Here is a 26,213-nt window from a genome sequence, read left to right as displayed (position 1 = left end):
AGCATGGGATAATTCTTTGTGGAATGAGTGAGTGATTTCCAGCTAGTGCTGGGGCTGAATTTACTGTGGCATCGGTAGACTCCATTGTGAGACTTAATCCAATAGTGATCAATTAGTTATAGGAAGGCATTTCTGGGAAAGGCAGAGAGATGGGATTTTGCCAGACAGGAAGGATTAAAAGGGATTGGATGGGGCCCATGAGTAGCGGAGCCGTTTAGATGTGGGTTACCTGACAGACCACCACGTCTACCCGGGAGAGGGAGGAAATGTAAACAAGAGCTTGACGGACAGACAAGGAGTAAGTGGGAAAATGAACGGCCTGGAGTTGAAAAGTTAACAAGGGGCATATGAATCAGAAGAATGAGAGACGAGGCCAAAGGGTGGAATGTCCGACTGTAACAATCTGGATGGCTGAAGTGTTCCTGGTGATAAGCTCTGGAGTGTGGCAGTAACTACACTGGAATGGAAGTAAAGGACCCTAAGATGAGATGATGTAGAAACTGAGAGGCTGGTCTTTGGCTGGTCTGTCCACATCGATGGTAGAGCCCTCCATGGCCTCCTCACCTCTTCAAGTCTCCTGCCCTGGGCCCCATCCCCCTCCCAGGACCTCCACAGAATCTGCATTCTTTCTTTGACCTCAAGTTTCAGACATTGTGGGTTCAATGGCATAACTCTGGACAAGAAGATACAAGTGTGGAGTGAGAGAGGCTGTAGTGGACACCGGTTTTGTTTTTGGTTTTGGTTTTAACACCTAGCATTCACAAGTCTTTCTGGGAAAACTACCTCCAGTGCCCTCTGGGATACTCACCCCATTTGTGTAGTGTGTATGTGTGTGTGTGTGCGCGCGTGCGTGTTCGGTTTTGTTACAATAATTACCATTATACTTGTATCTTTTCTAATGTCCTCAAATTCCTTTCCCTTACTCGGAGTCTTATTTCGTTTGTCACCTATATCTTGACCCCCTCTTATTACTTATAGAACAATCATTTTATTCTATTTTTCCCTTTTTCTCCTCCCTTCCATTTTTAAAATCATGTTGTTTTTAGAAAACTAAATTGGTATTTTATTTTTCCACCCTTGTAACCATCTTTATTTTACTTAGACATCTACAACTTAATGTATTTAACGCTCACCATCATAATGCTTTTTGAATTTTGCCCCGGTTGACACTCAGCCAATTTTTGAGTCCCAGTGTGTCTAAGTGGAGTTGCCTTTCCTCCAAACCCCTATTGTAAGGGTGGGTATGTGTGCAGCCCATGGTGAGACCCACATATATCTGTAACCTGGTGCATAGTCTGCGACTCACCTCTGGTTCATGAGCTGCAGGTGTTCTGGGGGAGACCAACCATGGCTCCACCAAGGCCGTGAATATCAGAGGCGGCACGTCCATCCTGATAGGTGAACTGTACACACTAAGGGCAAGATCTTGCATATTCCTATTAAGCATAGATGGAAGGAAGGCGGCAAGATCACCTTCCCCAAAGAGGGGGATGCCATGCCTGATGACCTCCCTGCAGATATTGTTTAGTATTCAAAGAACAGCCCCGTGCCTTTTAGGAAAAAGGCATCAGTGTGCTGTGCAGTGCCTGGATCAGCCTCAAGGTGGTGATGCCTGGATCAGATTGAGGAGGGGGCGGGGGGAACAGGACAGGGTCACCATATGGATGATGAGGCATAAAGCTTTGTTCTACCGGCAAGGTCCTTCTTTCCCCTCTTCATTTTTTCTTCCCTCCTCGCTTACTCCAAGTCATCTTTTCCTTACTCTCAGCTTTATTTTATCCTGGGAGGTAGGTGGCTACCTGGTCAACATTGTTACTACTGGCAGCTGAGGGATGCTGTTGCTCCGCAACAAAACATCATTTGGCAGTCTGAAGAAATACCTACAGAGGGGAACCACTTCCCCCAGGTGCCTTTCCAGTAGGGAAACCTCAATGTAAAGTTTAAAGTATTCTTCCCTAACACATTAATATGACTCACATGACAGATTCTTAAGGCGTGTCTGTGCTGTTCCTAGCCCCTCCCCCACCAGCCCAGGATCCACTGCAGCAATACCCTCCCCCACCCCCCCAAATCCCATTCAGGGTTCACCCACCTGTGGGGTCCTCTGGTCACTGACCTCTAAATCATGATGAAGCCACTGTTTTTTCTTCATTGTTGTTTTATGAATTGCATACCTATTCTTGACCCTCTTCGGATAGAGAACACCTGTCCTCCCTACTCTCTGAAGGATGTAAAACATTCAGTGAGCGGGAGGTGTGGGCTGCTCTACACTTTCGTTAAGGCTAAGCGAAGAGGCAGGAGGCAGAGCCCACCTCCTCAAACTTCATCAGGGAGGAAGTGGGCTTTTGGGGGCACGTGAGATCTCTTGGTCAACAAGAGCTCCAGAGCACCGGTGACCTTTTAGAAGCCAGAGGAAGCAATCAGTAAGAGCTGAACTCACTCCTCCTTTTCCCTAAGCACAAGCCCTGAGTTACCTGAAACCCATGCCCCCAACACAGGACGCAGAAAAGACATCACTATTATTAGAGAATCATTTATTGGGGAGAATTAATATTCTCCACAAGAAGGAATGATTTTGCGGTGGGAAATTTTCCGCTCTCGAAACGCTGGAAAAGCGTTTTCTGTTGACATAGAGACGGGTCCCTAAACAGAGTGCCTTTAGCAGTGGTGAGAACAGCTGGAGGCCCCTGGGCCGGCTTGACGCCTGCAGGTGGAGCTTGGATGGGGCACATGCTCCCTGCGGGGCACAGATAAGGGACGCTTCTGATCCAAGAGCTGATCTTTAAACGCCATGACTTTCTGAGGGTGTCTGTTCTGGTCTCTGATCCGTCTAGAACATGTAGGATAATTCTGGCCAGCAAAGACAACTTCTACGTGGTGGCAGGACTTAGTGTTTGGCACTTTACAGGAGGGAGCCCTGTAGTTGGAAGGATGCCCCTGGACGGGCTCTGCCTGGGCCTGTTCTTCGGCCTTCTGCCAAGTTTTCACAAACTTCCTCAGGGAAGGAAGGGGCTCTTGAGGGCGGGTGACCTCTGCTGCACAACGCTGCCCCAGTTTCTCCACTGGGAACTTCCCAGGGACCGTCCTGGTCTTCTGAGCCGTGGTGGTCCCAGTAACGGCAGCTCTCCCTTTAACCAGGCCTCTGCTCTGTGCAGATGATATGGGGCTGCCCTTTTCCTGGGGATGTTCTTGGTTCTTGCCCTTTGTCCCAGGACGAAGCCATTGAAAAATGTGGTTCATCTTTTTTCTGAGCAGACTTTCAGGAGGAGGCTGTGCCTTCTGTGATGAGGTGTGGGAAGACTTGCTCCCAAGCGTCCCCTCTGATGCTGTGATCTGAGTAGCGAAAGTCTTTCTGGTAGGTTGGGATGTCCCCAACCCTGCATCCCCTCCACCAAGCTCTTCTTTGTTGGGGCCCGGAGGGCTCACTCTCATTGTAGCTGGTGGGAATTTCTTATCCTCGTACCTCTTTAGGTCTTTCTTAGGGACCCAAGGCTCCTGCCGCTGCTGCCTGCTGATCCCACTGTCCTCCAGATGGACATGCAGCACCTGGGAAGCTCCCATGTCCCCAGTGGAGACACCGTGGGCATGAGTCAGTGAGGCCTTGTAAGTCAAGCTCTCTGAGGCAGGGGACCTGTCAGTGTGTTGGCCTTGGACCTGGCTCTGATTCCTCTTCTCTAGTTTCGACTTTAATTCCCTCAACAGATGTTCCTTCAGATCCGATGACTTCGGGTCTTGGGGAACTTGTCTTTTTGGTGCAGGGCTTTCAATGGTCCCAGTAATTTCTATTTTACTGTGATTCCCACGTCTCATTTGGGGGCTTCCTGGCTTGCTGGTTGTCAACACATTACCAGTTTTTGACTGCAGAGCGTTGAGCTCCTTGGCCCTGAATATGTCCCTGGCCGTGTTGTGCACGGAAAAGGGTTCCGACTTCATCTTTTTGTCCTGTCGCCCTGCTCTTCTATCACTGGGACTCACTCTCTCATCCTTTGTCTCATGTTTGGCACCAGCTTGCCTTGCAGGCAGCTCTGGGGGGCATCTGTTGCCTAGCTGAGTAAATTTCTGACTCGCTTTGCCTGTGATGCCACAGGTGACAGGCAGATGAGTCTGCCTGGCACCCTTACTCCTCTGAACAACCTCTGCAATCTCTTGGTTGATACCAGAGGGTGATTGTCTGGATATCCTTTGTCAAGCGATAAGTGTCCAACTAATTGTAGACTCGAAGGGCGAGAGACAAAGAGGACTACTCACGGCGCCATCTTGGCTCTCTCTCTCTGAGGGACCTGATTTACTTACCTGATTGATGTCTCTCTCTTTCCGAAATTTTGGGAAACATGGACTCCTCTTTAGGTAGCACAGTGACAGAAGAAGGAGCCCCACCCCACACAGCAAGGCAGGGATGGGAATACCTAGGAACTGAAGCTGGAGCTCAGCCATGGTGCATTAACATTCCTCAGACAAAGAGGGTGATCTGCATCACCAGAAGTGCACTGCCACCTCAGGCAGCTGGGCGTTAAGAGTGCACATTCTAGACTAGAGTTCCAGGCCCACATCACAGAGCTTTAGCATAGACACCAAAGGTTCTTGAAGGTCGGGGAGGGGAAAACACAGAAGTGATGAACCCACAACCCTTCCCCCACCATCCAGGCCAGCAAATCAGTCCACCCCTCTGAGGCCCTATAGATACTTCCAACTTACCTTCCAACTCCACATATTCACCATAGCATATATTTCACCTTGGTGAAATTTTCTATTTATTCTGTTACCCAGCTATTACCTAAGAGCCTTTTATTGCTTGGTGATCTCCTTTTGGACCCCCACGTCATCTTTGAAAGTCGGTCCTGTGCCCAGGGATTTACATCCCCAAGATGTACTCGGCCTTCAACTAAAACTTCCCCTCATACATAATGTGTTTTTACCTGTATGAAACCAGAAATATACTCAGCAGCAGCCCCGCCTCCCATTATCTTCTCAAAAGAATCCACTATCAGCAAAAAGCGTGAGAGCACAGAGTAGCCTGTATCAACCAACAGAAAGCCTGAGAAAGAGGGCCACAAGGGCGTGGCACATCCGTGGACCCAGGGCAAACAACTTGAAAATGTTTGGTAGTTCTTCTTTTCCCCAAATCCCTCTTAGGCTAGTCAGCCTCTAAAGGTTCTCAAATCTGGCCCCCTCCACCCATGCGGTGTCTCGCCCTGCTGCTCCCTCTTTTTCTCTGCCAACTCCCCTCCTCCCAGCAAAATTTTAAACTTTTCCATTATTTTACAGAGCAATTGTGCTGGACCATGGCCTGCAGGGTCAAACTCATCTTGATTTAGGGACTAGGCTTCTCTTTAGCATAACTTCTATTGAGCACAGTTGTAATCCTATTTGACAGTACCTTTAGATTTTTTTTGAATCACACCTATGGTTACTTCTTCCATGAAAGGTTTTATGATTTTTTCCCCATCTACTTTCTATCTTTTCCCCAAAATTCCCATTGACATCTCTGTACCTTTTTAAACAATAACGTCATTTTTGTGGATGGTGTATATATATTTATTTCATCTCCCCCCAGGCTAGCTAGTCATTTAATAGTTATAACTTTTACAGCTTCATTGTTCAGTGCTGAACTGCTGGAATGAAGCCCTGTGTCGTGTCCTCCCTTTGCGTGCCCGCATTCCCTCGCTGAGTCTGATGAATCTATCTTGGCCGCAGACACCCAATCCTTTCCCTCCCATGTGAGAGGGTTTACCAGTAATGACAGCTCCTTTCTTTCCCTGTCTTCTCCCTCATCCACAGCTTCACCATCGTCTCTACCCAAAAGGAAGGTACACTTCAAGCCCACCCCTCTCATGTACCCTCCCTCGACTGCAGGAGGTCTCTGTTCAGACAAATCCCTCTATGTATCTTTGCTTCTCTGGCATTGTTTTCTTTATAGCAAGTCTGGTCCTGACTGCCCCTAAGGTCCCCAGGACTCATGATTGTAAAATCCTCCTTTAAAGTCTGAGCAAGATAAGCTCCACCAACAATAGTTTCAGGTGGGGCCGGCCCCATGGTCGAGTGGTTAAGTTTGCACACTCCACTTTGGTGGCCCAGCGTTTCGCCGGTTTGGATCCTGGGCGCGGACATGGCACATTCGTGGACATTCATGTGTGTGTGTGTGTGTGTGTGTGTGCTGATATAGAGAGAAAGGAGAGGGAGGGACGGGAGACAGAGACAAAGTGGAGAGATATCGAAAATGGGTCAATATACTAATGGTTACACCTGGATAAAGGGTATATGGTTGTTTACCATCCATGCAACTTTTCCACAAGTTTATCTTTAAATACATACATTTTAAAAATGGACCGTTGGCTGTTGTCCCAAATTTTGCCTAACCTTTGAGATTTCTGGCTTTGATTCCCGCAGCTGCCATCGCTAGCGTACCCAGACCCCAGAAGTGTGCAATGGTGACTTTAAAACAGTTGTCGCAGGTTCTGTCCCAGGCAAGGAACCCTGGATCCTCTTTGCACATTTAAAGTGTGCTAACACTTCAACAGGGTTTCACAAAATACTGGAAGAGAGCATCCCCCCCAAAAAATTTTTTTTTTTTTTAAATTATACATAATATAAAACAAAAACCAAAGGAAAGAACAAAATATTCAACATGTGTACAGCATGAAACCCTTAATTTCTTCCTTATCTGGTGCCACTGGTCGTCCGTCTTCTGGGGTTTTGGGGCGTGAGTTGGTTTGCCGGCACTTCCTCTGCTCTGCTAGTCAGTTACCACTCCTGCACCGGATTTCCGTCTTCAAAAAATCTGTTGACATCTTTTGTCATATCTTCTCCCCTTCTTGTCGTCCTCAAGGGCCTTATTCTTTTTAAATCCTTTACTTGTTTTGGCAGCTTGATTGAAATATAGTTCACCTACTATACAACTTACCCATTTAAAGTGTATACTTCCATGATTTTTAGTATATTCACAGGTGGGTAACCATCACCACAGTCAATTTTAAAACATTTTCATGACTTCAAAAGGAAACTTCATAACCTTTAGCTGTCATGCCCCTGTCCTCTCATGCCCCCAGCCCTAAGCAACCACTAGTCTACTTCCTCTCGCTCTAGATTTCCCTGTTCTGGACATTTCGTATGAATGGAATCATATGAGGTTATTTATGACTGGCCTCTTTCACTTTTGCGTAATGTTGTCAGGGTTTGTGCATATTGTAGCATGTATCAGTACTTTTTATTGCCAAAAAATATTACCTTGTGTGGATATACCGTAATTTATTTACCCATTCGTCAGTTGATGGACGTTTAGGTTGTTTCCGTCTTTTGACCGTCATGAATAATACTGCTATGGACATTTGTGTACAAGTTTTTGTGTGGACATATGTTTTCATTTCTCTTGAGTGTCTAGCTAGAAGTGGAATTTCTAGGTAATATGGTAATTCTGTGTTTAACTTTTGAGGAACTGCCAGACGGTTTTCCAAAACAGCTGCACCATTTTTCATACCCACCAGCAGCATAGAAGGGTTTCAGTTTCTCGGCCTTCTAACACTTGCTATTATCTAACTTTTTGATTCTAGCCATCCTGTGTGTGCAGTGCTATCTCACAGTGCTTTGGATTTGCATTTCCCTGGTGACTAATGATGTGGAGCATCTTTTCATGCAATATTTTACTTTTGGGGAAGGAGAGGAGATAAAAAAGTGTTTGATCTCCTGTGTTTAACTCATCATACAGTAGCTCGTTTGAAATGTATTACAGGAAAAAAACTTTCTTCTAAATCTTTGAAAACACTTGCATGGTGATGTGAAGTCCTTATCACATGTACAGTTTTCTCCTTCTGTGCTCTCTACGTGCTGCAGTCACTGTGTGACTGAGGGACTGCAACACCGTGCACTGCATTTGCTTGGGAAGATTCCTTTCTGCGTGGGGTGGAGGGAGGAGTTAACTCAGTGACTTCTCAGGCTTGACTACAGGGCTGAGCAGAACTGATGGCCAGAGCATCTGAAGCTCAGTGCGTTTCCTCCCCATGGCTCTGTCCATCTGTTTTGGGTCAGTGAGCTCCACAGGTAGTAAATGTCAAAGAAACGTGAGAGCTGTGACATGGGCACAAAGCATACACCTGAGAGACGGATGGCAGGATGTTCCCATGGGCTTTTGCCCCTTAACCGTAGTGTAGGAGACGGGCCGTATCACACGTGCCAGATGATGACTGTGAAAGTGGGGTGAGGGCTACATGGGAAGTTCCACTGCTCCTGTGCATGTTTAAACATTTCTGTAATAGGAAGCTTAAAATAATGAAAGAAGCTGGGTGCCTCCTAAAGAGAGGGAGGGGACGAGAGGATACCTGGCAAGGGGGCTCAGTCCGTCAAGACGAGGGTTTAGCTCTCTCAATAGGGACATTTCAGGAAGTGTAATCGTTGAGGTTAGGAAGGAAACCTCTTTTCATATAACAGGAAAGAAGGAAAGGAGGAACGGGAAAAGGTTTTTGTGAAGCTTTATTGACGGAAAGTTCCTGTCTCATGACTTCTAGTTCCTCTGTGATCAGTGGTCCAGCACATCTACTGAGCAAATGGAGACAGCCTAAATTTGAGGGAAGTGAAGGAGATTTGACATAAATTTGAGTGTCCCTGGAGAGAGAATGGAGTAAGGAAACAGCGGCCTAGGCTCCATTTGTTTTGTTCTCATGTTAGTAAGCATGGGATAATTCTTTGTGGAATGAGTGAGTGATTTCCAGCTAGTGCTGGGGCTGAATTTACTGTGGCATCGGTAGACTCCATTGTGAGACTTAATCCAATAGTGATCAATTAGTTATAGGAAGGCATTTCTGGGAAAGGCAGAGAGATGGGATTTTGCCAGACAGGAAGGATTAAAAGGGATTGGATGGGGCCCATGAGTAGCGGAGCCGTTTAGATGTGGGTTACCTGACAGACCACCACGTCTACCCGGGAGAGGGAGGAAATGTAAACAAGAGCTTGACGGACAGACAAGGAGTAAGTGGGAAAATGAACGGCCTGGAGTTGAAAAGTTAACAAGGGGCATATGAATCAGAAGAATGAGAGACGAGGCCAAAGGGTGGAATGTCCGACTGTAACAATCTGGATGGCTGAAGTGTTCCTGGTGATAAGCTCTGGAGTGTGGCAGTAACTACACTGGAATGGAAGTAAAGGACCCTAAGATGAGATGATGTAGAAACTGAGAGGCTGGTCTTTGGCTGGTCTGTCCACATCGATGGTAGAGCCCTCCATGGCCTCCTCACCTCTTCAAGTCTCCTGCCCTGGGCCCCATCCCCCTCCCAGGACCTCCACAGAATCTGCATTCTTTCTTTGACCTCAAGTTTCAGACATTGTGGGTTCAATGGCATAACTCTGGACAAGAAGATACAAGTGTGGAGTGAGAGAGGCTGTAGTGGACACCGGTTTTGTTTTTGGTTTTGGTTTTAACACCTAGCATTCACAAGTCTTTCTGGGAAAACTACCTCCAGTGCCCTCTGGGATACTCACCCCATTTGTGTAGTGTGTATGTGTGTGTGTGTGCGCGCGTGCGTGTTCGGTTTTGTTACAATAATTACCATTATACTTGTATCTTTTCTAATGTCCTCAAATTCCTTTCCCTTACTCGGAGTCTTATTTCGTTTGTCACCTATATCTTGACCCCCTCTTATTACTTATAGAACAATCATTTTATTCTATTTTTCCCTTTTTCTCCTCCCTTCCATTTTTAAAATCATGTTGTTTTTAGAAAACTAAATTGGTATTTTATTTTTCCACCCTTGTAACCATCTTTATTTTACTTAGACATCTACAACTTAATGTATTTAACGCTCACCATCATAATGCTTTTTGAATTTTGCCCCGGTTGACACTCAGCCAATTTTTGAGTCCCAGTGTGTCTAAGTGGAGTTGCCTTTCCTCCAAACCCCTATTGTAAGGGTGGGTATGTGTGCAGCCCATGGTGAGACCCACATATATCTGTAACCTGGTGCATAGTCTGCGACTCACCTCTGGTTCATGAGCTGCAGGTGTTCTGGGGGAGACCAACCATGGCTCCACCAAGGCCGTGAATATCAGAGGCGGCACGTCCATCCTGATAGGTGAACTGTACACACTAAGGGCAAGATCTTGCATATTCCTATTAAGCATAGATGGAAGGAAGGCGGCAAGATCACCTTCCCCAAAGAGGGGGATGCCATGCCTGATGACCTCCCTGCAGATATTGTTTAGTATTCAAAGAACAGCCCCGTGCCTTTTAGGAAAAAGGCATCAGTGTGCTGTGCAGTGCCTGGATCAGCCTCAAGGTGGTGATGCCTGGATCAGATTGAGGAGGGGGCGGGGGGAACAGGACAGGGTCACCATATGGATGATGAGGCATAAAGCTTTGTTCTACCGGCAAGGTCCTTCTTTCCCCTCTTCATTTTTTCTTCCCTCCTCGCTTACTCCAAGTCATCTTTTCCTTACTCTCAGCTTTATTTTATCCTGGGAGGTAGGTGGCTACCTGGTCAACATTGTTACTACTGGCAGCTGAGTGATGCTGTTGCTCCGCAACAAAACATCATTTGGCAGTCTGAAGAAATACCTACAGAGGGGAACCACTTCCCCCAGGTGCCTTTCCAGTAGGGAAACCTCAATGTAAAGTTTAAAGTATTCTTCCCTAACACATTAATATGACTCACATGACAGATTCTTAAGGCGTGTCTGTGCTGTTCCTAGCCCCTCCCCCACCAGCCCAGGATCCACTGCAGCAATACCCTCCCCCACCCCCCCAAATCCCATTCAGGGTTCACCCACCTGTGGGGTCCTCTGGTCACTGACCTCTAAATCATGATGAAGCCACTGTTTTTTCTTCATTGTTGTTTTATGAATTGCATACCTATTCTTGACCCTCTTCGGATAGAGAACACCTGTCTTCCCTACTCTCTGAAGGATGTAAAACATTCAGTGAGCGGGAGGTGTGGGCTGCTCTACACTTTCGTTAAGGCTAAGCGAAGAGGCAGGAGGCAGAGCCCACCTCCTCAAACTTCATCAGGGAGGAAGTGGGCTTTTGGGGGCACGTGAGATCTCTTGGTCAACAAGAGCTCCAGAGCACCGGTGACCTTTTAGAAGCCAGAGGAAGCAATCAGTAAGAGCTGAACTCACTCCTCCTTTTCCCTAAGCACAAGCCCTGAGTTACCTGAAACCCATGCCCCCAACACAGGACGCAGAAAAGACATCACTATTATTAGAGAATCATTTATTGGGGAGAATTACTATTCTCCACAAGAAGGAATGATTTTGCGGTGGGAAATTTTCCGCTCTCGAAACGCTGGAAAAGCGTTTTCTGTTGACATAGAGACGGGTCCCTAAACAGAGTGCCTTTAGCAGTGGTGAGAACAGCTGGAGGCCCCTGGGCCGGCTTGACGCCTGCAGGTGGAGCTTGGATGGGGCACATGCTCCCTGCGGGGCACAGATAAGGGACGCTTCTGATCCAAGAGCTGATCTTTAAACGCCATGACTTTCTGAGGGTGTCTGTTCTGGTCTCTGATCCGTCTAGAACATGTAGGATAATTCTGGCCAGCAAAGACAACTTCTACGTGGTGGCAGGACTTAGTGTTTGGCACTTTACAGGAGGGAGCCCTGTAGTTGGAAGGATGCCCCTGGACGGGCTCTGCCTGGGCCTGTTCTTCGGCCTTCTGCCAAGTTTTCACAAACTTCCTCAGGGAAGGAAGGGGCTCTTGAGGGCGGGTGACCTCTGCTGCACAACGCTGCCCCAGTTTCTCCACTGGGAACTTCCCAGGGACCGTCCTGGTCTTCTGAGCCGTGGTGGTCCCAGTAACGGCAGCTCTCCCTTTAACCAGGCCTCTGCTCTGTGCAGATGATATGGGGCTGCCCTTTTCCTGGGGATGTTCTTGGTTCTTGCCCTTTGTCCCAGGACGAAGCCATTGAAAAATGTGGTTCATCTTTTTTCTGAGCAGACTTTCAGGAGGAGGCTGTGCCTTCTGTGATGAGGTGTGGGAAGACTTGCTCCCAAGCGTCCCCTCTGATGCTGTGATCTGAGTAGCGAAAGTCTTTCTGGTAGGTTGGGATGTCCCCAACCCTGCATCCCCTCCACCAAGCTCTTCTTTGTTGGGGCCCGGAGGGCTCACTCTCATTGTAGCTGGTGGGAATTTCTTATCCTCGTACCTCTTTAGGTCTTTCTTAGGGACCCAAGGCTCCTGCCGCTGCTGCCTGCTGATCCCACTGTCCTCCAGATGGACATGCAGCACCTGGGAAGCTCCCATGTCCCCAGTGGAGACACCGTGGGCATGAGTCAGTGAGGCCTTGTAAGTCAAGCTCTCTGAGGCAGGGGACCTGTCAGTGTGTTGGCCTTGGACCTGGCTCTGATTCCTCTTCTCTAGTTTCGACTTTAATTCCCTCAACAGATGTTCCTTCAGATCCGATGACTTCGGGTCTTGGGGAACTTGTCTTTTTGGTGCAGGGCTTTCAATGGTCCCAGTAATTTCTATTTTACTGTGATTCCCACGTCTCATTTGGGGGCTTCCTGGCTTGCTGGTTGTCAACACATTACCAGTTTTTGACTGCAGAGCGTTGAGCTCCTTGGCCCTGAATATGTCCCTGGCCGTGTTGTGCACGGAAAAGGGTTCCGACTTCATCTTTTTGTCCTGTCGCCCTGCTCTTCTATCACTGGGACTCACTCTCTCATCCTTTGTCTCATGTTTGGCACCAGCTTGCCTTGCAGGCAGCTCTGGGGGGCATCTGTTGCCTAGCTGAGTAAATTTCTGACTCGCTTTGCCTGTGATGCCACAGGTGACAGGCAGATGAGTCTGCCTGGCACCCTTACTCCTCTGAACAACCTCTGCAATCTCTTGGTTGATACCAGAGGGTGATTGTCTGGATATCCTTTGTCAAGCGATAAGTGTCCAACTAATTGTAGACTCGAAGGGCGAGAGACAAAGAGGACTACTCACGGCGCCATCTTGGCTCTCTCTCTCTGAGGGACCTGATTTACTTACCTGATTGATGTCTCTCTCTTTCCGAAATTTTGGGAAACATGGACTCCTCTTTAGGTAGCACAGTGACAGAAGAAGGAGCCCCACCCCACACAGCAAGGCAGGGATGGGAATACCTAGGAACTGAAGCTGGAGCTCAGCCATGGTGCATTAACATTCCTCAGACAAAGAGGGTGATCTGCATCACCAGAAGTGCACTGCCACCTCAGGCAGCTGGGCGTTAAGAGTGCACATTCTAGACTAGAGTTCCAGGCCCACATCACAGAGCTTTAGCATAGACACCAAAGGTTCTTGAAGGTCGGGGAGGGGAAAACACAGAAGTGATGAACCCACAACCCTTCCCCCACCATCCAGGCCAGCAAATCAGTCCACCCCTCTGAGGCCCTATAGATACTTCCAACTTACCTTCCAACTCCACATATTCACCATAGCATATATTTCACCTTGGTGAAATTTTCTATTTATTCTGTTACCCAGCTATTACCTAAGAGCCTTTTATTGCTTGGTGATCTCCTTTTGGACCCCCACGTCATCTTTGAAAGTCGGTCCTGTGCCCAGGGATTTACATCCCCAAGATGTACTCGGCCTTCAACTAAAACTTCCCCTCATACATAATGTGTTTTTACCTGTATGAAACCAGAAATATACTCAGCAGCAGCCCCGCCTCCCATTATCTTCTCAAAAGAATCCACTATCAGCAAAAAGCGTGAGAGCACAGAGTAGCCTGTATCAACCAACAGAAAGCCTGAGAAAGAGGGCCACAAGGGCGTGGCACATCCGTGGACCCAGGGCAAACAACTTGAAAATGTTTGGTAGTTCTTCTTTTCCCCAAATCCCTCTTAGGCTAGTCAGCCTCTAAAGGTTCTCAAATCTGGCCCCCTCCACCCATGCGGTGTCTCGCCCTGCTGCTCCCTCTTTTTCTCTGCCAACTCCCCTCCTCCCAGCAAAATTTTAAACTTTTCCATTATTTTACAGAGCAATTGTGCTGGACCATGGCCTGCAGGGTCAAACTCATCTTGATTTAGGGACTAGGCTTCTCTTTAGCATAACTTCTATTGAGCACAGTTGTAATCCTATTTGACAGTACCTTTAGATTTTTTTTGAATCACACCTATGGTTACTTCTTCCATGAAAGGTTTTATGATTTTTTCCCCATCTACTTTCTATCTTTTCCCCAAAATTCCCATTGACATCTCTGTACCTTTTTAAACAATAACGTCATTTTTGTGGATGGTGTATATATATTTATTTCATCTCCCCCCAGGCTAGCTAGTCATTTAATAGTTATAACTTTTACAGCTTCATTGTTCAGTGCTGAACTGCTGGAATGAAGCCCTGTGTCGTGTCCTCCCTTTGCGTGCCCGCATTCCCTCGCTGAGTCTGATGAATCTATCTTGGCCGCAGACACCCAATCCTTTCCCTCCCATGTGAGAGGGTTTACCAGTAATGACAGCTCCTTTCTTTCCCTGTCTTCTCCCTCATCCACAGCTTCACCATCGTCTCTACCCAAAAGGAAGGTACACTTCAAGCCCACCCCTCTCATGTACCCTCCCTCGACTGCAGGAGGTCTCTGTTCAGACAAATCCCTCTATGTATCTTTGCTTCTCTGGCATTGTTTTCTTTATAGCAAGTCTGGTCCTGACTGCCCCTAAGGTCCCCAGGACTCATGATTGTAAAATCCTCCTTTAAAGTCTGAGCAAGATAAGCTCCACCAACAATAGTTTCAGGTGGGGCCGGCCCCATGGTCGAGTGGTTAAGTTTGCACACTCCACTTTGGTGGCCCAGCGTTTCGCCGGTTTGGATCCTGGGCGCGGACATGGCACATTCGTGGACATTCATGTGTGTGTGTGTGTGTGTGTGTGTGTGTGTGTGTGTCTGCTGATATAGAGAGAAAGGAGAGGGAGGGACGGGAGACAGAGACAAAGTGGAGAGATATCGAAAATGGGTCAATATACTAATGGTTACACCTGGATAAAGGGTATATGGTTGTTTACCATCCATGCAACTTTTCCACAAGTTTATCTTTAAATACATACATTTTAAAAATGGACCGTTGGCTGTTGTCCCAAGTTTTGCCTAACCTTTGAGATTTCTGGCTTTGATTCCCGCAGCTGCCATCGCTAGCGTACCCAGACCCCAGAAGTGTGCAATGGTGACTTTAAAACAGTTGTCGCAGGTTCTGTCCCAGGCAAGGAACCCTGGATCCTCTTTGCACATTTAAAGTGTGCTAACACTTCAACAGGGTTTCACAAAATACTGGAAGAGAGCATCCCCCCCCCAAAATTTTTTTTTTTTTTTAAATTATACATAATATAAAACAAAAACCAAAGGAAAGAACAAAATATTCAACATGTGTACAGCATGAAACCCTTAATTTCTTCCTTATCTGGTGCCACTGGTCGTCCGTCTTCTGGGGTTTTGTGGCGTGAGTTGGTTTGCCGGCACTTCCTCTGCTCTGCTAGTCAGTTACCACTCCTGCACCGGATTTCCGTCTTCAAAAAATCTGTTGACATCTTTTGTCATATCTTCTCCCCTTCTTGTCGTCCTCAAGGGCCTTATTCTTTTTAAATCCTTTACTTGTTTTGGCAGCTTGATTGAAATATAGTTCACCTACTATACAACTTACCCATTTAAAGTGTATACTTCCATGATTTTTAGTATATTCACAGGTGGGTAACCATCACCACAGTCAATTTTAAAACATTTTCATGACTTCAAAAGGAAACTTCATAACCTTTAGCTGTCATGCCCCTGTCCTCTCATGCCCCCAGCCCTAAGCAACCACTAGTCTACTTCCTCTCGCTCTAGATTTCCCTGTTCTGGACATTTCGTATGAATGGAATCATATGAGGTTATTTATGACTGGCCTCTTTCACTTTTGCGTAATGTTGTCAGGGTTTGTGCATATTGTAGCATGTATCAGTACTTTTTATTGCCAAAAAATATTACCTTGTGTGGATATACCGTAATTTATTTACCCATTCGTCAGTTGATGGACGTTTAGGTTGTTTCCGTCTTTTGACCGTCATGAATAATACTGCTATGGACATTTGTGTACAAGTTTTTGTGTGGACATATGTTTTCATTTCTCTTGAGTGTCTAGCTAGAAGTGGAATTTCTAGGTAATATGGTAATTCTGTGTTTAACTTTTGAGGAACTGCCAGACGGTTTTCCAAAACAGCTGTACCATTTTTCATACCCACCAGCAGCATAGAAGGGTTTCAGTTTCTCGGCCTTCTAACACTTGCTATTATCTAACTTTTTGATTCTAGCCATCCTGTGTGTGCAGTGCTATCTCACAGTGCTTTGGATTTGCATTTCCCTGGTGACTAATGATGTGGAGCATCTTTTCATGCAATATTTTACTTTTGGGGAAGGAGAGGAGATAAAAAAGTGTTTGATCTCCTGTGTTTAACTCATCATACAGTAGCTCGTTTGAAATGTATTACAGGAAAAAAACTTTCTTCTAAATCTTTGAAAACACTTGCATGGTGATGTGAAGTCCTTATCACATGTACAGTTTTCTCCTTCTGTGCTCTCTACGTGCTGCAGTCACTGTGTGACTGAGGGACTGCAACACCGTGCACTGCATTTGCTTGGGAAGATTCCTTTCTGCGTGGGGTGGAGGGAGGAGTTAACTCAGTGACTTCTCAGGCTTGACTACAGGGCTGAGCAGAACTGATGGCCAGAGCATCTGAAGCTCAGTGCGTTTCCTCCCCATGGCTCTGTCCATCTGTTTTGGGTCAGTGAGCTCCACAGGTAGTAAATGTCAAAGAAACGTGAGAGCTGTGACATGGGCACAAAGCATACACCTGAGAGACGGATGGCAGGATGTTCCCATGGGCTTTTGCCCCTTAACCGTAGTGTAGGAGACGGGCCGTATCACACGTGCCAGATGATGACTGTGAAAGTGGGGTGAGGGCTACATGGGAAGTTCCACTGCTCCTGTGCATGTTTAAACATTTCTGTAATAGGAAGCTTAAAATAATGAAAGAAGCTGGGTGCCTCCTAAAGAGAGGGAGGGGACGAGAGGATACCTGGCAAGGGGGCTCAGTCCGTCAAGACGAGGGTTTAGCTCTCTCAATAGGGACATTTCAGGAAGTGTAATCGTTGAGGTTAGGAAGGAAACCTCTTTTCATATAACAGGAAAGAAGGAAAGGAGGAACGGGAAAAGGTTTTTGTGAAGCTTTATTGACGGAAAGTTCCTGTCTCATGACTTCTAGTTCCTCTGTGATCAGTGGTCCAGCACATCTACTGAGCAAATGGAGACAGCCTAAATTTGAGGGAAGTGAAGGAGATTTGACATAAATTTGAGTGTCCCTGGAGAGAGAATGGAGTAAGGAAACAGCGGCCTAGGCTCCATTTGTTTTGTTCTCATGTTAGTAAGCATGGGATAATTCTTTGTGGAATGAGTGAGTGATTTCCAGCTAGTGCTGGGGCTGAATTTACTGTGGCATCGGTAGACTCCATTGTGAGACTTAATCCAATAGTGATCAATTAGTTATAGGAAGGCATTTCTGGGAAAGGCAGAGAGATGGGATTTTGCCAGACAGGAAGGATTAAAAGGGATTGGATGGGGCCCATGAGTAGCGGAGCCGTTTAGATGTGGGTTACCTGACAGACCACCACGTCTACCCGGGAGAGGGAGGAAATGTAAACAAGAGCTTGACGGACAGACAAGGAGTAGGTGGGAAAATGAACGGCCTGGAGTTGAAAAGTTAACAAGGGGCATATGAATCAGAAGAATGAGAGACGAGGCCAAAGGGTGGAATGTCCGACTGTAACAATCTGGATGGCTGAAGTGTTCCTGGTGATAAGCTCTGGAGTGTGGCAGTAACTACACTGGAATGGAAGTAAAGGACCCTAAGATGAGATGATGTAGAAACTGAGAGGCTGGTCTTTGGCTGGTCTGTCCACATCGATGGTAGAGCCCTCCATGGCCTCCTCACCTCTTCAAGTCTCCTGCCCTGGGCCCCATCCCCCTCCCAGGACCTCCAGAGAATCTGCATTCTTTCTTTGACCTCAAGTTTCAGACATTGTGGGTTCAATGGCATAACTCTGGACAAGAAGATACAAGTGTGGAGTGAGAGAGGCTGTAGTGGACACCGGTTTTGTTTTTGGTTTTGGTTTTAACACCTAGCATTCACAAGTCTTTCTGGGAAAACTACCTCCAGTGCCCTCTGGGATACTCACCCCATTTGTGTAGTGTGTATGTGTGTGTGTGTGCGCGCGTGCGTGTTCGGTTTTGTTACAATAATTACCATTATACTTGTATCTTTTCTAATGTCCTCAAATTCCTTTCCCTTACTCGGAGTCTTATTTCGTTTGTCACCTATATCTTGACCCCCTCTTATTACTTATAGAACAATCATTTTATTCTATTTTTCCCTTTTTCTCCTCCCTTCCATTTTTAAAATCATGTTGTTTTTAGAAAACTAAATTGGTATTTTATTTTTCCACCCTTGTAACCATCTTTATTTTACTTAGACATCTACAACTTAATGTATTTAACGCTCACCATCATAATGCTTTTTGAATTTTGCCCCGGTTGACACTCAGCCAATTTTTGAGTCCCAGTGTGTCTAAGTGGAGTTGCCTTTCCTCCAAACCCCTATTGTAAGGGTGGGTATGTGTGCAGCCCATGGTGAGACCCACATATATCTGTAACCTGGTGCATAGTCTGCGACTCACCTCTGGTTCATGAGCTGCAGGTGTTCTGGGGGAGACCAACCATGGCTCCACCAAGGCCGTGAATATCAGAGGCGGCACGTCCATCCTGATAGGTGAACTGTACACACTAAGGGCAAGATCTTGCATATTCCTATTAAGCATAGATGGAAGGAAGGCGGCAAGATCACCTTCCCCAAAGAGGGGGATGCCATGCCTGATGACCTCCCTGCAGATATTGTTTAGTATTCAAAGAACAGCCCCGTGCCTTTTAGGAAAAAGGCATCAGTGTGCTGTGCAGTGCCTGGATCAGCCTCAAGGTGGTGATGCCTGGATCAGATTGAGGAGGGGGCGGGGGGAACAGGACAGGGTCACCATATGGATGATGAGGCATAAAGCTTTGTTCTACCGGCAAGGTCCTTCTTTCCCCTCTTCATTTTTTCTTCCCTCCTCGCTTACTCCAAGTCATCTTTTCCTTACTCTCAGCTTTATTTTATCCTGGGAGGTAGGTGGCTACCTGGTCAACATTGTTACTACTGGCAGCTGAGTGATGCTGTTGCTCCGCAACAAAACATCATTTGGCAGTCTGAAGAAATACCTACAGAGGGGAACCACTTCCCCCAGGTGCCTTTCCAGTAGGGAAACCTCAATGTAAAGTTTAAAGTATTCTTCCCTAACACATTAATATGACTCACATGACAGATTCTTAAGGCGTGTCTGTGCTGTTCCTAGCCCCTCCCCCACCAGCCCAGGATCCACTGCAGCAATACCCTCCCCCACCCCCCCAAATCCCATTCAGGGTTCACCCACCTGTGGGGTCCTCTGGTCACTGACCTCTAAATCATGATGAAGCCACTGTTTTTTCTTCATTGTTGTTTTATGAATTGCATACCTATTCTTGACCCTCTTCGGATAGAGAACACCTGTCTTCCCTACTCTCTGAAGGATGTAAAACATTCAGTGAGCGGGAGGTGTGGGCTGCTCTACACTTTCGTTAAGGCTAAGCGAAGAGGCAGGAGGCAGAGCCCACCTCCTCAAACTTCATCAGGGAGGAAGTGGGCTTTTGGGGGCACGTGAGATCTCTTGGTCAACAAGAGCTCCAGAGCACCGGTGACCTTTTAGAAGCCAGAGGAAGCAATCAGTAAGAGCTGAACTCACTCCTCCTTTTCCCTAAGCACAAGCCCTGAGTTACCTGAAACCCATGCCCCCAACACAGGACGCAGAAAAGACATCACTATTATTAGAGAATCATTTATTGGGGAGAATTACTATTCTCCACAAGAAGGAATGATTTTGCGGTGGGAAATTTTCCGCTCTCGAAACGCTGGAAAAGCGTTTTCTGTTGACATAGAGACGGGTCCCTAAACAGAGTGCCTTTAGCAGTGGTGAGAACAGCTGGAGGCCCCTGGGCCGGCTTGACGCCTGCAGGTGGAGCTTGGATGGGGCACATGCTCCCTGCGGGGCACAGATAAGGGACGCTTCTGATCCAAGAGCTGATCTTTAAACGCCATGACTTTCTGAGGGTGTCTGTTCTGGTCTCTGATCCGTCTAGAACATGTAGGATAATTCTGGCCAGCAAAGACAACTTCTACGTGGTGGCAGGACTTAGTGTTTGGCACTTTACAGGAGGGAGCCCTGTAGTTGGAAGGATGCCCCTGGACGGGCTCTGCCTGGGCCTGTTCTTCGGCCTTCTGCCAAGTTTTCACAAACTTCCTCAGGGAAGGAAGGGGCTCTTGAGGGCGGGTGACCTCTGCTGCACAACGCTGCCCCAGTTTCTCCACTGGGAACTTCCCAGGGACCGTCCTGGTCTTCTGAGCCGTGGTGGTCCCAGTAACGGCAGCTCTCCCTTTAACCAGGCCTCTGCTCTGTGCAGATGATATGGGGCTGCCCTTTTCCTGGGGATGTTCTTGGTTCTTGCCCTTTGTCCCAGGACGAAGCCATTGAAAAATGTGGTTCATCTTTTTTCTGAGCAGACTTTCAGGAGGAGGCTGTGCCTTCTGTGATGAGGTGTGGGAAGACTTGCTCCCAAGCGTCCCCTCTGATGCTGTGATCTGAGTAGCGAAAGTCTTTCTGGTAGGTTGGGATGTCCCCAACCCTGCATCCCCTCCACCAAGCTCTTCTTTGTTGGGGCCCGGAGGGCTCACTCTCATTGTAGCTGGTGGGAATTTCTTATCCTCGTACCTCTTTAGGTCTTTCTTAGGGACCCAAGGCTCCTGCCGCTGCTGCCTGCTGATCCCACTGTCCTCCAGATGGACATGCAGCACCTGGGAAGCTCCCATGTCCCCAGGGGAGACACCGTGGGCATGAGTCAGTGAGGCCTTGTAAGTCAAGCTCTCTGAGGCAGGGGACCTGTCAGTGTGTTGGCCTTGGACCTGGCTCTGATTCCTCTTCTCTAGTTTCGACTTTAATTCCCTCAACAGATGTTCCTTCAGATCCGATGACTTCGGGTCTTGGGGAGCTTGTCTTTTCGGTGCAGGGCTTTCAATGGTCCCAGTAATTTCTATTTTACTGTGATTCCCACGTCTCATTTGGGGGCTTCCTGGCTTGCTGGTTGTCAACACATTACCAGTTTTTGACTGCAGAGCGTTGAGCTCCTTGGCCCTGAATATGTCCCTGGCCGTGTTGTGCACGGAAAAGGGTTCCGACTTCATCTTTTTGTCCTGTCGCCCTGCTCTTCTATCACTGGGACTCACTCTCTCATCCTTTGTCTCATGTTTGGCACCAGCTTGCCTTGCAGGCAGCTCTGGGGGGCATCTGTTGCCTAGCTGAGTAAATTTCTGACTCGCTTTGCCTGTGATGCCACAGGTGACAGGCAGATGAGTCTGCCTGGCACCCTTACTCCTCTGAACAACCTCTGCAATCTCTTGGTTGATACCAGAGGGTGATTGTCTCGGCACCCCTTGTCCCTGCCTGCCCATAGGTGAAGTAGCAGGGCAAAGACGATCCAGGACCAGGGCTGAATTTGTTGTTTCCGCTTTTTCTTGAAGAGCGGATTTAGAGCTTCCTCTATGGGGCTCGAAGCCCCTGGATTTGGAGTCCACTTCCAAAGTTGGGTTATTTGAGGGGGCGCAGTAGAAATAGGGCAAGGACTGGGATGCAGCATCTTCCAATTTAAACGCCTGTATGGATTCCAGGACCCTGCAGGGAAGGCCCCACTCCATCGTCATACGAAAGCTTTTAATATGGGTTTCCATCATCTGTTGGGCACTGGAATCAATGAAGCAAAGCTCCTGGAAGGTATTCAGGGAGGAGTCCCCACCCACTGAAGGTGGCAGACTCCTCTGTGTTATTTGGGTGCGGGATTTGTCAGAAAGCAGCAATGTCTGCTTGCTAGCATGCCATGAACTGCGCACCGTCCCAGGGAGCCGAGCCTCACTGATTTCCTCAAACTTCTTGCTCAAATGTGCTTTGAGGACATTTTCAAGTTGTTTCTGATCTAGACTTTCCTCCAAGGCCCTTGAATTTTTCCCTGACAGACTTGCCACGTGACTATTTAGGTCTTTCTCAGAGTCATATGCCGGATCCTTATCTGAAGAGCTCTCTGGGTCACTCAACAGATGAGCTTTTGGGCCGTTCTCTGGGCTATGCCCCTGATCCTTCCCCATCTCCTTCTCTCCCTGAAGCAGTTCTGAACCCCTGTCATGGAAGCTTTTGGATTGGCTCAATCCAACATTTAGATCTTTGTTCACCGAGATCCGTGAGAGTCCACGATTGCTCTCTGACTTAGCTATCTCTGAGAAATCTCTTGGAGGCATCATCAGTGACAGACACTCACGGATCCTGCGGGGCAGGCCCCACCGGTGTTGGATGAGCCTCTTTCGAAGGTGATGTTCCAGTTTCTTCCTCAGCTCATCACTGAGAGGAAACTCTACGGGAAGGGTGGAGATGGAGGCATGGGCCTGGGAGGCCTGATGGTAAGGGAAGTTGGGAGCTGAAGGACAAAATTCCTCCTGAGATCTTTGGACTACAGAGGGCGAACCCCACAAACTTTCCTGTTGCTTCTGCAACACTTTCCATTCCAGTTGTTGAATTTCAGATGAGGTGAGAGACTCTGATTCATCCCGGGGTCTATGGTGACACACTCCACAGATCCTTCTCTGGGGTAGAGGACCAGATGGTAGGATTGGGAGTGAGGATTTAAGGTGGGCCTGGGACTTGACCTGAGTGAGAGGTAGGGGCTGGGATTGGGGCAGGGTTTGAGGCAAGGGTTGGGGCTGGATCTCAGGCAAGGATGGAGGTGGGCGATGGAGAGGTACCGGGGATTCTTGGCCCATGGAGGCATTTGAGATGGTATTGAAAAGGAAGATTGTGGTGCAGTCACTTGAGTCACGGATAGCAGAGGGCAAGGACTCGCTGTGCAGAGATGGGAGACCCCAGAAGAGCTGCGTACATTTTTCCTGTAAATGGTCCTCCAAGATTTTAGGATATGGGGGCTGCCCATGCATGTGCAGCTCCTTTGGTTTGCCTGCACTGCTCCAAAAAGGAAGGGAGAATGCTGAGTCACACTCATCAGCATTTGACTCTAGCATTTTCCGCGAAGGATTTAGTGGGTAGTCTGGCCTAAGTTTTTTTGGAAAAGAACCCTTCTCCTTCTCCTTTTCCCTCCACATCAGGAAATCACTCCTCTTTCGGACTTGTCTCTCCAGGAGTGCCAGGACATGAGGGCTGAGAAATGAGAGGTTACCACGCTCTATAAGGTTAGCTGTAGGGTGTCTCTCCAGAGAGGACTCTGAAGAATGGAGAGCAAGAAACTCTCGATTAAAAGCACATGGTGCCAAGGTGGAAGGTGCTAAGAACAAGTCTTTGGCACAAGCTTGCCACCAGGATAATTCTGAAATTGACAGGCTTGAATGGTCAGTGCCTCTGATTGTTGGGACATAAGTGGACAACCCGCCAGGGCTATCTGGAGATGAGTTCTCTGGAACAGACTTCAGTAAGATGGAAACCGATTTAGATCGAGCCACAGTTAAAGGGTGGTCTGTCGGTGGTGAGACAGACAGGCTTGGTGGTGTGTGATGACAAGCCAGTGAATCATTGGGATTGATTATCTGGGACAAATTTGGTGAGGGGTTAATATCTTGGGAAAGGGTGCGGTCAAGAGAGAAGATCGTATTCAGAGACAGAGTGGTCTCTGGTTGGAGAATAGGACCCGTTGCCTGGGTGTCATGTGGTGGGAGAGGGGGAAGGGCAAGGGGTTGGGGTGGGCAATGGTCTGCTGGGAATTTGGACTCCAAGGGAGGAGAAGGCTCTGGTGGCATAGAGTGACCCGGTGGTGAGGGTGAAAGAAAGCCAGCTAAGGGTGTCGTCGGGTTAGGTGAGAGAACGGAGGGGGGCGGTGGGGAAGGGTCAGGTGGAGGGGATGGTGTTAGGTCTCCTGGAGGGACTTCTGAGAAGGCAGAGGACAGAGTGAATGATGACTCAGTCCCAGAAGCTGTGGAAGCCATAGAGGACACAGAGGCGGTATCATCTTCCAGGTCCTCCAGGAGCCGATTGATCTCAGCAGTTGTGCTATTACACACCTCACAGGAGGGGTCTGGGCATAATAGTTGACGAAAGCGGGTGGTATCGAGAGGCCGGCCTAGGGGCCTGCGGGAGACAGGAAGTAGAAAACTGTAGCCAGGACCAGAACAAGGAAAGGAGGACCTGCTGGCCTGTCAGGGGAGGGGCCACCTGAAGCCTGCTGCCCCTTCACAATGCCCCACATCTATGACTTCACCATACACTCAGCAGCCCTCACCCCAAGGCCTTCATTCACATACCCGTTCCTATGGCAAACCCCTCCCATGACTACTGCAGGCTGTACTGAATCCCTGGAATTGCAGAGAACATGTTAAAGAGGGATCAGGAAAGAAAAGACTAGTCACCTTTTCAGAATAGAAATTAGCCTCCTTTTCTCCTCTCTTTCCCTCTGGTAATTTCTCCAACCTGGGAAATCAGAAGAGTGAATTAAACATGTAATAAAGGTAGAAGCATAGGTGTTACACAGGAGTCCCTTTAGGGGAGACCCTTGGGATATTAACGGGATGTTAACTCTGAAAGCCCCAAGAATCAGTAGATGTGGTCAAACGGTCAATGATAATATTAATAAGGTTCACATGTGTTTGTTGCTTCGTTTATAAAGCACTGTCACATACATTATCCCATGGGATGTTCAAAACCACCATGTGAGGAACATAGGTCAATGGTTACCTCAAAGAGGAGTCTGATCATCCAGGAAGTCAACGCAGTCTCACAAGGTCAGGAGACAGAAGTTCTGACTCTTGACGTCTCCCACGGCCACGCACTGGGCAACACCCATTGTCCAGGCCCATCACTGCTTCATGCCCAGAGCTGGGCAGAGCAGGAGTCTGAGAAATGTCTCGGGTTCTGACTACCTTCCCATGAGCCTTTCCTCTGAGGCCTCTCTTTTCTGAGAGGGACTCTATCGAGCGACTGACATCCTCAGAGACCATGGACCTGGGACCTCATGGAGAGGACAGGAAGGGTCACCCTTGGAGAGCTCAGGTGGGATAGCTGGAACCTTACCACTTGATGTTCCACCTTTTCTTCTCCTCTTGGCTCTGCCCTGACGCTGAGAACAAAAAGCAAAGAATGAGGAGCGAGGACTTAGTTGTCTTGCTCCTCTCTCTAGGAAACTCAGATATTCATCCAAGATTCATGTCACTCTCTATTTTTATTGCTAGCACTTTGTGTTCTTTCCCTTTCTGAATTTCTAAAGGTGATAAGATACTTTCAATTTTTCCTTCTTTGAAAAACTCGAAGGAGGATTTTTGGCTAGAGTCCACACTTGATCTTCTCAGTCAGAAGTCCTCTGCTCAAGGAGGGCATAGACTCTGAGGCCCACAGTCACATCTGTGCTTCCTCAGATAGGCCCCTGTATCCTGGGACAGAGCTCACACTCCAGTGTCTGCTCAGAGGCTCAGCACTGCTCTCCTGATCTGCCCAACACAAAGGACGGTTTGGTCGAACGACGCCCGACATGGGAACGTGACTCATGATCCAGTGTTGGGAACAGTGTCCTCCTACACAGATCCCAAACTCTCTAAATAACCTAATGCAGGGCCGTGAAGTCACTGATGGGATTTCATCCAGGAATCCTCCACCACACCCAGATGGTCTGTGAGTTTTAAATGGGAAACAGTCCCAGCTGAAGCCCTAGTCCTGCCTGGCCTATTCCCCTAGAAGGATGACGTTCTATCCTCTATTCAGACTTGCCACCTTAGGAGTCTCTCTGGACCAACTCATTTAAAAATGGGGGACTAGAAATGGAAACAACAATAAAAAATCCCTGTTGGTGGCTTGCCCAGGGATCCTTACCTTTTGGTAGATTTTGGTTTTCCAGAAGGTTGGTAAAGATGGAATCCCCACCAGGAAGCACAGGAACAGAAGAAGCAAGCACAACCCACACACGATGGTGAGGTTGTGGTCGCTATCTAAGAATGTTGAGCAGATGCTCAAAAACAACTCAATATGGCTATTCAGAAATGAGAGAACATTCCATTGACTGAACTCCATTTTCTGAATCGCAAGGCTGCCTGAGGCAACTGAGCTCTGAGAGTGTCCGCACTTGCCTATAATCCCAGGCCTGCATCACAG

The 26,213-nt window shown here is 47.8% G+C and overlaps 1 protein-coding gene and 1 long non-coding RNA gene across 6 annotated transcripts in view; one reads left to right on the top strand and one right to left on the bottom strand.

The window, feature by feature from the left end:
• LOC102147588 (uncharacterized) overlaps window positions 1–26,213 on the top strand; it is a 452,754-nt gene that overhangs the window by 311,188 nt on the left and 115,353 nt on the right. The gene's annotated exons all lie outside the window — the stretch shown is intronic.
• Window positions 2,518–26,213, bottom strand: LOC138920335 (spermatogenesis-associated protein 31D4-like). 5 transcript variants are annotated; one of them, XM_070248420.1, is made up of 5 exons: window positions 25,935–26,213; window positions 25,143–25,188; window positions 24,482–24,542; window positions 21,444–24,203; window positions 2,518–4,108 (listed from the first exon to the last, which is right to left on the bottom strand). In XM_070248420.1, the coding sequence occupies exons 1-5, from the start codon at window positions 26,130–26,132 to the stop codon at window positions 2,659–2,661; spliced, it is 4,515 nt and encodes a 1,504-aa protein (XP_070104521.1). In that variant the 5' UTR covers window positions 26,133–26,213; the 3' UTR covers window positions 2,518–2,658. The 5 variants fall into 5 exon arrangements, with proteins under 5 accessions (XP_070104521.1, XP_070104523.1, XP_070104520.1 ...); XM_070248419.1 differs by lacking the exon at window positions 2,518–4,108 and adding an exon at window positions 11,178–12,768; XM_070248422.1 differs by lacking the exons at window positions 25,143–25,188; window positions 25,935–26,213 and adding an exon at window positions 24,807–24,947.

Source organism: Equus caballus, chromosome 23 (assembly GCF_041296265.1).
Source record: "Equus caballus isolate H_3958 breed thoroughbred chromosome 23, TB-T2T, whole genome shotgun sequence".
Lineage (NCBI taxonomy): Eukaryota > Metazoa > Chordata > Mammalia > Perissodactyla > Equidae > Equus > Equus caballus.
Note: the sequence above shows the minus strand (reverse complement) of the source record. Positions and strands in the feature narration are given on the sequence as shown.

Coding starts and splice junctions, on each gene's coding strand:
- LOC138920335 (XM_070248420.1), bottom strand. CDS start 26,132: ATGGAGTTCAGTCAATGGAATGTTCTCTCATTTCTGAATAGCCATATT. Junction 24,543..25,142: donor AAAAGGTGGAACATCAAGTG/GTAAGGTTCCAG, acceptor CTGATTTCCCAG/GTTGGAGAAATTACCAGAGG. Junction 24,204..24,481: donor CTAATTTCTATTCTGAAAAG/GTGACTAGTCTT, acceptor TGTCTCCCGCAG/GCCCCTAGGCCGGCCTCTCG.